We start from the raw sequence: 12,089 nt of genomic DNA, 5'->3' as shown, positions 1-12,089 counted from the left end.
ATTAACTTGCTCTAGGGCATATGGAGAGTGAAGGTTGGCATTGGAATGGGGCCGGTTCCGTTTCATCCGTCGTCTGGCGGTAGTATAGTGGATTGGCTCTTATATCACCTGCTACGAACGAAGGAATGCAAATTTGCATCACATCTTCGCCTGGCGAATGCTCGTCATCTCGCACAGGCAGCGCCTCCTTTTGCAGCTCCACCCGAGCAACAGGATACCTCGAATTGTCGTTGAGTTGTTCAACGAGCTCTCATTTCCGGGTAGTCGACTTCAGCTCTCGGCCTCCTCTGGAGGGACTCAATCTCCCGTAGTGATAGGGGCCGGCGCTCCCACACATCCCTATACACGCGGTGATGCAGCGTTGCCTCGTGTACATCAATGCGGACGACGTTCTCTTTATTGGGGAGTATGGGGAGAGGACACGACTCGAGAGATGGCAATTCTGCAAAGAAGAAAGCCAAAAGTGCGTTTTGCTGATCATCACGAAGTTGGGTAATGCGATTAGTTACTTTTGCGCGACAGGAATGGATAAAGGCATTGGGCATCACGGCGTCGTCCGTAGTATTGGCTTTTGAACATCACGACTCCGCCGAGAATGCGGTCTTCCGTCCAGTAGCCAACCATGTCGGCGGCGCCCTCGGGGTAGATGTCGTGGGCCCCGTAGTGAGGGAGGTTGAAAAGCGCTGGGGGCGGCTTGGGCACCTCCCACACGTTGCCCCACAAATCCGGAGGCATGCTCCAGTTAACCACACTGTCGACGTCGCCGTCGTGAAGCCGCAAGTTCATCTGATATACGATTGCCCCGAGTTGGTGAACTGCTGTCGCAACGAGTTCAATCAGACGCAAATTAAACATCTTAGTGTCTTCTAAGGCTTTTCGATAGGCACGAACAAGCTGCAGGGAGCGTCAGTCAGGAATGAACAAAACATCTCATCATCTACCCAAGATCTGCCTTCTGGTTAAATTTTAGCGCTGTCGGATTAAATGACTCCCACAGCTCTCGGGCCTTCTCCATCCTTCCAGGACAGAGCTCTTCATGTTCATCTAGTGGGTGTATACCACAAAGCTCGTGATTCCTACGCTCCCACGCGACATCGGCAACTGGCAGCCCGGCTATAATCTGCGCACATGTGGAGACCGCTAGCTCTGTGGAAAGTACGTTGTTTAGTGCGCGGACGAAGCTCTGATAATGCTACGGATCGAGACTGTCTAGGCTGACCCGCTGATCATAGTCGACTCGAGCTGACTCCTGTAACTGCTTGACGAGTCGTTCAGTTTGCTCCTCATCAAGACCGATGTGCAACCTGTAGCCGGACATTTCGTGCCGTCAACACCCCATCGACACGCGTGAATGAGCGTAGGAGAAGTGAGGCTTTGAAGAACATTTTAGACATATGACGCGAGTAACAGAAGTTATAGTCTAGCTTGCATTCAAGGAAGACAGGGATATCCCAGTGAATTCTCTATTTCATCTCAATTACACTCTGGAAGATAGATCAATGGCGTCTTGGATATTGGGGCCAGGAGTGCTGGATAAAACTGACCGCGAAGTGCCACTAAGGAGGGGTGATAGCATCGAGCCAATGAGGAGTCAGTGACTTAAGATCAGGGGAGTCTTGATCGCCCCCACTTCTGAGCGTGCTCAGCTAAACTAATCTAGAATTCATCGAATGTTATGCGGGGTACTCATCAACAAACCTGTCACGAGTGTCGATTCATATCCTTTACACCCACTTCACTGTCCCTCGGCGATTCATACGACTTGGCAGTCTTCTCTGCTCCCAGACTATTTCTATTTTTTTTTTTTTTCTTCTTTTCTTCGCGAAACCTCACGCGACCAAACCTACATGGCGCAAAAACCCACTCTAGCGATCATTGGATCGCTGAACGTCGACGTCGTTACCTACGTTACCCGTATTCCCCAAGGCGGCGAGACACTCACGGCGAATGGCTTCAACATTGGTCTTGGTGGAAAAGGCGCCAACCAGGCTGTGGCATGCGCAAAGCTATCGCGGACAAAATCCGACGTGCAAAACGGCACCGCCGTTGTGAAGATGATCGGGGCAGTAGGAGATGATAGCTACGGTCCTCTTGTTATAGACGGACTTAAAGGAGTCGGAATCGATACATCAGACATACAAGTTCGCAAGGGAGAGAAAACTGGCGTCGCGACAATCATCGTGGAGGAATCAACGGCTGAGAATCGTATCATGTTCTCACCTCACGCGAACGGGACCGTGCGCCCGGACGAGTACGCGACGGATTTGCCACGGCCGCTGCCGGACTTGATAATTCTGCAGCTTGAAATCCCTCTAGAGACAGTCACGCAGATTATTGACACTGCCCAGAAGCTGGGTGTCGCGGTTCTATTCAATCCGGCACCGGCACAAAAGATTGACGCAAAGTACTACCCCGGCGTCACTCACCTAGTTGTGAACGAGACCGAAGCGGCAATCTTATCCGGATGCGACGTGAAGGAATTGGAAACGCAGGAGGGTCAAGCCAAGGCGGCGCAGGTGTTCCATGAGTGGGGAGCTAAAAATGTGTTGATCACTCTTGGGAGCCATGGCGTTTATTATTCTGTGTTGGGTGGCGTACGTGGTCATATTGACGCGTTGAAGGTCAAGGCCGTTGATACCACAGCCGCCGGCGATACGTTCGTTGGCGTGTATGCGTTAGAGGTTGTGAAGCCGGATTTTGATATTGAGAAGGCGGTGCGCTTGGCCAACCTGGCAGCTTCGAAGACAGTACAGAAGAAGGGAGCACAGGAATCCATACCTTGGTTAGATGAACTCTAAATAATAAATGCCAACAGAGCGTCATGCACTCGAGATCAGCCCGAAAGAGCCTGGGAGAATATGTGACATTGCGTCGAAGGCCCGGCACGGAGAGTGCCCAAGAGTTGTTTTACGCCCCCACTTTAGAGAATGTCAAACTTTCATCTGCCCGTGGTTGAACCACGGAGAACTGCACCATGGCATTAACAGCGGCAATTTACCTTAAATTTCTAGCTATCTCGAGCCTAGGGGATCTATAACTGCAACATACGAACATGCTTCCGTGCCTGTCGGCAGTGCAGTACGCAAAACGGAGTCTTCTCTGGACCATGTATGCAATGTTTCGGAAAGTCAGGACAGGGCGGTGATGCGTGCCACCTCACTTGCCTCGCCTCCAAGGAATTCACTAGATCCAAGAAAGAATTCCGATCGCCACCAGCAGTTCCCGCAATCTCGGCCTTCACAATCTTCTTCGCAAGTACTTTCCATTCTTCGGGGCTAACATCAAGCGCGAATGTCGATGGGGCTTCACGAGGACGTCTAGAGTCCGTATTTCCCGAAAGGGCTGCCCCGAGAGTCCAGGTTTTCGTCTCTCCCTTAACCCTGGAAAGGTCCGCCTCGGCATCTATAGCGTCCACAATACTTCGGTACATCTGCGCCATTGATACGAGTACGGTGCAGAGAAGCTGGGTGTTTTGTACGCTTGTGATATATCGCAATGGGCAAACGCCGCATTGGAGGGCGTGTACCATTTTCCCAGTGCAGTGGCGAAGGAGCATGAGTCCTCCGGGAAATGCTACTTTGTTCGTGCTTTGGAGCTCATCCAAGATCAAGTAGAGTGTTGCTAGGCAGGCACAAGGTCGCTGGAAAGGGCTCGAACCGGGGGGCGAACTCGTCTGTGGGGCAAAGGTGGCCGGCAGGGTGCTTCTGTCAAACCTATTAGAGGGATATAAACCAGAATAGGTCCAGATCCAGACACTACGTACTGTGCTGTATCCGACAAGCCGGTCAAGGTAAGGGCTTGGGATGAGTCTTTATCCCAGTCAACATTGGCGGGTGAACGGCCATGTTGGTTGGACGATTGCTGTGGGGAGTCTCCGGAAGGTAACCACGAGCCAATTTCGCAAGGCGGCAACAGTGAATGAGCTGATGGAAGCTCTGGCAGCTGAGGAACCGGTCCGAGTTCTCGTCGAATAGTGAGATCAATCCGACGCCTCTTAGGTCTTCCAATTGGCGAGGATGCGGCATAGATGCATTCTATGCCGGATCTCTGACACCGCATACATTTCGGTCGATTGCCACTGCACTTCTGTTTCTTCGACCCTAATGGAACCCATTATGTCAGCGTAACAGCAGCGGAATAAAACCAGGGATTTTCTCTTCAATTCCACAGGGATCATACTGCAATGTTCGCACGCGGCCCGTTGCGGACAGTTAGGCCGGGTTGTAGTGGTGGAAGGTCTCATTGTAAGCCGGAATCGGTCAGTGACGGCAATGGATGTCGGAAGGTTTTCAAGCAATACATGGAGAGGAGTGCCTGTCATTACGACTCGCCGAGGGAATGTCCTGTCTATATTTAATCATCTTTCCGTCGCGGAGACTTTTATCTGGCATTATTGGCCAATGGTTTGGGGAAGGAGCCAATAAAATACGAGAGAAGTTGCCGGTGTCGAGCTTCATGCACTCCACGCTCCACTTAGTGTCTCCCACTAGAGTCCAGACCTAGCCTCAAGAGAAGCTGGCCCTCACCTCGGCTTCGTGTTGATGCCGAAGGCGACGCGATGGGTGAAGTATATATAAAACTCGTAGTAAAATGGCAATTCAAGAATTCTTGTCATTCTCGGGCGTGACTATTTCGTAAGAACCCACACCTTGGCCAGTTGTCAAATATTTTCATCCCGCCGAATATGACTGGCAAAGAATTGGACCACGCGCAGGCTGCTGTGTGTTGCTCCTCTCCAACAATCCCCCAAGGTGAACCGAGGGATATGGCCAAAGAGAAGGACCTGGGTGTGGGCACCATTGAAGATGTGTCTTTTACACAAGCGAATATCATAGACCAGCCAGTGCCAGATGAAGGTCCTGATGCTCGCAGAAAATCAAAACTATCAAGGCTCCTCTCCCAGTTTTCCAGAGGAAGCAGCAAGGAATACGATCATGGCCCTCCTCCAGATGGAGGATTCCAGGCATGGGGAGTAGGTAAGATACACACTATTACATCCCTTCCCGGTTGGCATAGCCCTAACAATATTCCAGTTGTCGCTTCCCATCTAGTACTCATTAACACATGGGGGTTAATCATCTCCTTTGGGACATTCCAGACCTATTATACTGAAGCATTGAATCGCACACCCTCCGAAGTTGCCTGGATTGGCTCAATGCAAGTCTTCTTGCTTTTCTTCCTCGGCACTCTAACAGGCCGCCTTACAGATGCTGGTTATCTGCGCCATGTTATTGCCTTGGGCTCTGTCTTTCAAATACTTGGTATCTTCATGACATCCCTTGGAACCACCTACTGGCAGCTACTCCTTGCGCAGGGCGTGTGTATAGGTCTTGGGAATGGTTTCACATTTTGCCCGTCCATCGCAGTCCTGCCGACGTACTTTAGCAAGAGACGAGGTCTCGCCATTGGCATCGTGTTTACTGGTACCGGAGTAGGGGGTTTGGTATTTCCAGCCATCGTGAGAGAATTGCTCCCAAGGATGGGACTTTCGTGGACTGTGAGGGCTATTGGATTTATCGAATTCGCAAATCTTGTGGTAGTGAATCTGCTTCTTAAGACGAGGCTACCGCCGAGAAAAGGCGGTGCACTTGTTGACTGGCCTTCATTCCGAAATCCCGAATATGTACTCGTCCTCATTGGGGTAACTTTGGTAACTCCTCTCCCTTTATCTCCCCTCAAGCCATTGTTTCTAGGGCTAATTGTGATTGACAGTCATTTGCTGGAGTTTATGTGCCATTTTACTATGCGGCATCATTCAGTCGTGATATCTTAGGAATGAGCTATACGAATAGTTTGAATGTTCTGTTTGTTCTCAACGGAGTTGGCCTTCTTGGCCGTCTTGTTCCGACGTATTTGGCAGATCATCTCGGACCCATCAACGTATTCATCCCAACGGCTTTCATAGCTTGCGTGTCCGTCTTTGCCTGGATGGCAGTCGTCAACTCCGCGGGCGTTTACGCGTGGGCATCCGTGTTCGGTATTGCTGCTGGTGGCGTACAGGGCTTGTTTCCTAGCGCTGTGGGCAGTTTGACCAGGGACGAGGACCTGGATAAGATTGGGGTGAGACTTGGCATGGCATTTACGATCCTGAGCTTCGTCGTCCTTACAGGCCCACCAATTGCGGGGGCCCTCATTACGGCTAACGACGGCAAGTACTTTGGGGTCCAAGGGTTTACGGGTGCGTCTCTAGCGGTCGGAATAGGCTTCATGGTGGCAGCGAGGACTGTCAGAGTGAGACGGAATGGGTTGGACTGGAAAGTCAAGGTTTAAGAGGGCGGGGAATGCGTTGAAGTGCGAAGTGGATTAAATGTTCACAAATCAAAAAAATCCAGCGTTTAGATTCCGGGATCCAACACAAGAAATTCCCGTCTTTGGCTTAGTGCATGTGCACAGGCCGCTTTTAGGGTAGCGCTTCCAATTCTCGAATGATTCGGACCCCAGCGACCTCGGAACTTGGACAGACATCCTCTGCAGGAAGCGGTGTAAATTCCTGCGCCCTTTTGTCTGTGCAAAAGCTCATCGGCCAAGCCCAAGGTAACAAGTAAAATCCGAGAGTGCACATTTCGACTTCTATTTTACACAATTGGTACGCATAAAAGCATGCCTTTTCCCTAATACGTCATTTGTTGTCCATAAAAAAAATAACTAAGAGCCAGTACGAAGTACACAGGTAGATATTGAAGACATACACCTTCGTTATATTAGGACGCAGACAACGCCAAGGACGTCGAGCTCTATATTTCAGCGCCTGGCTTCTCTCTAATAGCTTCCAAAGGTAATTTAAGCCATTCCCGCCAGCCGGGACCTAGCCTTGTGCTGATACACTTGATTAAGAAATGGCCACTGCCAGCAACAAGCCACATATCCCGGCCGCGATGCAGTAGCACTGCATAGTAAGCCAGTATGACAAGCGCAACTGCTTGGTGCCGGCGAAGCAAGTCCACATACTCGGGTGAAGCGAGGACGGGCCAAGCAAAAAGCATAGGCAGTCCTGGCTTACCACCTGGAGTCACGTATTGTGAGTTATAGGCCTGCTGAAGGCAAAAGATTGCAACTCTGTAGGCGTTTTGAGCCGACGGGGTAAGATTTGCAGTGTTTATGAGTTCCAAAAGTACGTCACATTCCGATCCTCTCTCATTTGCTGCGTTCATGATAGTTTCTGGTCGTTTCAGAGATGGCCCCAACTCCGTCTGATGTAGTAGATGTCGGGATTGGTCGATGATGGCTAGAACACCGCGATTAACATGAAGACACGTCGTGAAGTTATCGATGAACTGATCTAGGCTCCCTCGTTGATAATGGAAAGTGTCGCATAGAACGTGAACGCCAACTAAAGAGGAGAATAGGAACATCGGCACACAACTTTCTGACGTGACTTCCATGCTGGGATGGCTCTCCTTGAATAGGGACAATGCGCGGTTTTGTAAGCCGGTAGAATATTGGCGATAGAAATTGCAAGAATCCGTGGCCGTGGTGCTTAGGTGCAGTGCTGAGCTCGCCAAGAGTTGATGCATTAAATATGGGGTCTTCAGACCGTTCTCGACGTATATCCTGGTCGGAATGATGTCCGGGGGCGCCAGCCGCTCCACCGATCGAAACTCCTCGCTATACAGATTATTGAAAAGTTTGAGGTGAGTCATATTCAGACCATAGTCTCCGTATCTTTCCTGGGTACTCGTGGCACTTGGATCTTCCCCAGCTTTAGATATCGAAGGTACGTCCGAGACGGTGCCCATTGGCACTGCATCTGAACGGACTGGAGGAAATTCCTGAACGATCTGCAACGAATCGTATCCGAGAAAAGAGCACTTTATCTCCGCAGCACCACAGTTGGCGCATACGGGATGGTTTCCGTCGCACTGCGAGGGCAGGAGTTAGCTTAGGATTAGGGATGTCAGATCAGGGATGGAGTAGAAGAGGCAGACACACTCTTATGTGCCGCCTTTTGCATTCAAGACAGCCATTTCTTGATTTCTTGTGAGGTCGACGAGACATAAAGAGGAGCGGAAGGAGAGAAAGCTACTCCTGGTTTTAAGATATTAAGTGCGGCGACGCTGGCTGAAGAAGCATTTCTCTTCATGCAATTTGCAACGGGTTTGAGCTTCTAATTGAACGAACGGTCTTTGACGTAAGCGCCAATGCCTTGGCGTTTCGGTGACGTGGACCCCAGCAAAAACGAGAGGGTCACGGGACCTGGACGCTCGTTTCGGTCATTGAAGATTCGCACAACCGATCGGAGGTTGCTGAAGCTCTGCATTATTCCATATCATCCCACACAGACAGCAATGAGGATTCTGCACGGAAGGCATTCTTTCGGATTGTCTCGGAGTATCACCTTAGCTGGGGGAACGGAGTACTCGCCAATGGCCTTGCAGCCTCTGCAAATGGAGTCCACCGCCCGGGGCTAATCGTGTCGTATAACCGTACTAAGTGTGATATCATATTCGCGCTGTTGGAGCGGTTGATTGGGATTTCTGGGGATGCTCCAATCTGCAGGGTAAATTGAGCGTCTGTTGATCCCTCACCGTTAACAGAATCGTTCGCTCCCGCGAATGCCCAGAGGAGAACGATGGCGCGGTGTAATGCTATATAAGCAAGCAAGTTGAACTTGACATCCGTTCGTTTCCGAGGAGGGTTTTGTTTCCCGATGAGTGAGCAGATGGAGATGGCCCGTTCGGTAGCAAGGCGCGCACGAGATGAGTTTGCCCACCTGTAAGCTAGTTGCAATTGGTCTGAGTCCAAAGGCCGGTTGTCGGCGAGACCGTACTGAATCTGGTGAAGACACGATATCGGGCAACTGAGGTAGACAAACGCGAGGTGGTAAAAGAGAAGACTGCTCATGAGGCCGCTGCGGTCGAAATCGGTCCGCACCAGTGATTTGACCCACGGAACGCATGATTCCCATTTCTGCCAGGCACATAACAGACGTCCGTAGCCTGCGGAAAAGTCTGACATTTGCCTTGGAGCGCTTTCGAGTCGTTCAACCTCGGATAATGTCGGCGTAGCAAGCATCCTTGTTGTCAGTAGTATCCTGTGCTGCTGGCTCCGACTGGTCTCCTCTTCGAGACCCGATAGGCCCGGGCTGGGGATGCCTGAAGCCGTGTGCGTGCTGCCACCATCTGTTGGTGGTGCGGTCGAAGCGAGTGGCTCATCTTTCACCGGTCCTAAGAACAGGTCCTGGTCTCGAGTAAACTCCCAAACTGGCCAAAGCAGACCGAGAGCGAGCAAATCGTGTCCTATGGGGTCTAGCGGAGGTAGCGCTTCGTCCTTTTCAAGTGCAATTCGGTAAATATCCGAGGCTCGCAAATCCCGCCCAGGGGTCTTGTCGCTCTCGATCAACTGCAGGCACAATCTTGGGGGCAGCTTCTCGCTTCTCCAAACAGTCTCACACGAAGGGAAAGCCAAATCAATTTCCCCCAGATAAACCATCGGCCTCGCATGGAGGAGAATGCTGGTGTAGGATTCGGCGCGAAATATAGCGAATGCCAGTCTTCTTCGGGCCTCTAGACGCAACCAGATCGCGAGACGCTCCTGATCCGAGGCTCTTGGGTTGTGAAACTCGGCCATGTTGCATTTCGTGTAGGCGTCTGAGAAAAGATCCATCCTTCGTACCTGTGCAGCGAGTAAAGCACCTAGGTGCTGTGCATATGAAAAGGCCTTGGGCTGTCCGAAGTAAAGCGCGGCCATTTGCGTGGAAACACGGGCCTGGGCGAGCCACATGAGGTCGCTCTCGGGATTGTCCAGTTCTAGTGGACTGACAAGGCATGCCCGAACGCTGCCGTGCATCATGTTGCCGTAGTTGCTCGACTTTTGGTCGGAATACATGGCACCGATCGTAGTTAAGACGAGGTAGAGAAGTGGATGGAGTTGGTGGATGTCCAGATTTTGCGGACTAAATAGTGGCCAGAGAGGATCAAAATACTCCAAAAATAGATGGACGAATTGGTCCAGTAATGGAACAGTCGTAGAGCAGGAAGTTTCTGGGATTTCAAAGGCTTCCCTGACCTTCTCTGACATGCCACCCCAAAAGGCTGAATGATTAGGGATCGCGCCAGATCTAGGTTCTTTGTACCGAGAGGCAAAGTCAACGAGCTCATTTACGACCCGGATCCGACCTGTGTGCCCTTGGTAGTTTGACTCGGACGGCCGGGGCGTTGTGCTGATGGTGTGGGGTGTCATGCGAGAGCCTTCAACAACATGCGAGATGAAGTTCGATGCCTCGCCGGAGGTAATCCAACCTGGAGTCCGCCTGGGAATACCAGGAAGGGAAACGGCGGTGTGTAAGTCTCTGCCGTTCGGGGAACGTATTTCACTGTTGGAGGATGCCATCGGGAATGGGCCATCTTCTGGATTGTATGGCATGCTTCCGTCCAACATTCCAGCAGGGGGTATGGAGTCTAGCATGAGATCATCGTAGGTGCTAGGGAGATATAAGGTTTCATGCAACCAAGGCCAGAAGACTGGGTCTGTGTGGTGTCCACTGAATTGTATATCCATCGCATCAATCTCCTCTACACGAGGAAGGCCAAGGCGGTCTGAGGATTCTTCTGGCTCCTGTAATTGCCCGTGTTGAGATCCAAGAGTCATGGTTTCCATGGGGTTTTGGGCCTCAGACATGGCGGCAGCAGCTTCCGGTAGAACCAGATCCGGTTCCGTAATGTGATCGGGATCTGGCGCCCCTCCCAAGCGTTCCTCTTGTTGTTCTGGCGAATTGTACCGCTCAGTAGAGTCGAAGTTATCGGTCCGACTAGAATTGGCTGTTTGGAATTGTGATGGCAGGTGGCTCAGCCGGCCAGAGGGCCTCTCATACTCGCAAGGTTGTTCGGCTTTGGAGCAGGAGGCACACGGGTTCACGCCGCTACACTTGATCCTCAGCTCCCGACACCGATTACAGGCGGTATGGCACCTTTTCCGGGTCTCACTATGGGCCGTGCCGGAAACGGAAGATTGCGCGTCGGAACCAACTTCGGATCCGGTGGGTCTGCGGTCGTGTAATTTCAGATGACGCGAAAGAAGATCGCGCCTGTAGAAGACGACGCCGCAGGTGTCACAGACGTGTTGCTTCTTCTTTTGATGGTTGAGAGTGTGCCGCGCTAGAGAAGTTCTGCCCGCATAGCTTTTACCGCACGCGTTGCATTTGTACATGAGGAAGGTGATGCGAGTGGACTGGGAGGATGCGCATAGGTAGGAGCGGGAACCTGCTGGGGTGTGTGGAGTAGACTCGCTAATGAAGCGGCATGAGCTTCACATGCAGAGAGCTATGCGCAGATCAACAGTGGCCATTGGCAATTCAAGAAGAAAGAAGAAACTGCGATTGTGTGCTCGAAAAGGATCTTTGAGAATGGGCGAGGGGCACACGGGCGGGGAGAGCTCATGGAATCGGTGAGTTGGGAATTACTTCGCAGAGTCAGAACTGGGCTTGAAGGTCACGGAGCAAAACCACCAACTGTATACGACACGCCCCGATTGCTAACATGAGCTGAGCTAATGCCAAAAAGAGCCACATCTTTGAATCTATTATTACTAGTGCCGACTGGTGAAGACCCATGATTGACAATCCCCGCATCTCGTTGTAGTTTAGTGCGGTGTAATGCAAATTCCTTCCCCAAATCTCCATATCTCTCAAACCCCCAAATTCAGAGACCTATTATCTACCGATTTTGTTAACCCCCCAGGGCGCTATACACTCTCTTCTTGACGGTAGTAGTGCAAATGGAGAGTGGCGAGCTACTGTGCGGGTCACCCACTTCCTACAGTCAGTCCACCCCGGCTTCTGTCGGGGTGGTTGGCTCAAAACCCGCTCGTGCGATTTTGTTCTTCGCATTTCTTCTTTCCCCGCCAGAAATTAAGAACTACTGTTCAGCTGTCGGTCTGTCCTCCACTCAAAGGGACGGGATGCGCTCTAGTGCATCGGACATCACCAATCCCTTGATCTTTTCGACTGAAATGTCCGACTAATCACGGCGCTTGATACGGCTTCGTCAACATTAATGTTGAAGTCAAGCTATCTCTTGAATACATATACTAGCATTCACAGGGCCTGCACTGGTACGTCGGCCCGGCCATATACCTATACAATTGGGTTAGAG

General features: G+C 51.3%; 1 protein-coding gene and 3 pseudogenes across 1 annotated transcript; 2 read left to right on the top strand and 2 right to left on the bottom strand.

Annotated features, from left to right (window-relative positions):
• Nucleotides 1-239: 239 nt before the first annotated feature.
• Nucleotides 240-1,318, bottom strand: SAPIO_CDS10174 (uncharacterized protein; the record flags this gene model as incomplete). The annotated part of the gene is made up of 3 exons (XM_016783813.1): nucleotides 240-442; nucleotides 510-894; nucleotides 1,220-1,318. 3 exons carry the CDS (start codon nucleotides 1,316-1,318, stop codon nucleotides 240-242), a joined length of 687 nt encoding a protein of 228 aa, XP_016639248.1.
• Nucleotides 1,319-1,847: 529 nt separating this feature from the next.
• SAPIO_CDS10173 lies at nucleotides 1,848-2,798 on the top strand (annotated as a pseudogene; the record flags this gene model as incomplete).
• Nucleotides 2,799-5,775: 2,977 nt separating this feature from the next.
• On the top strand, nucleotides 5,776-6,270 carry SAPIO_CDS10172 (annotated as a pseudogene; the record flags this gene model as incomplete).
• A 2,061-nt stretch (nucleotides 6,271-8,331) lies between these two features.
• SAPIO_CDS10171 lies at nucleotides 8,332-11,145 on the bottom strand (annotated as a pseudogene; the record flags this gene model as incomplete).
• Between the last annotated feature and the right edge of the window lie 944 nt (nucleotides 11,146-12,089).

The sequence above is a fragment of the Scedosporium apiospermum genome, assembly GCF_000732125.1.
Source record: "Scedosporium apiospermum strain IHEM 14462 chromosome Unknown SEQ_SAPIO_0154, whole genome shotgun sequence".
NCBI classification, from domain to species: domain Eukaryota; kingdom Fungi; phylum Ascomycota; class Sordariomycetes; order Microascales; family Microascaceae; genus Scedosporium; species Scedosporium apiospermum.
The sequence above is the reverse complement of the archived record's forward strand: the minus strand, read 5'-3'. Positions and strand labels throughout refer to the sequence as shown.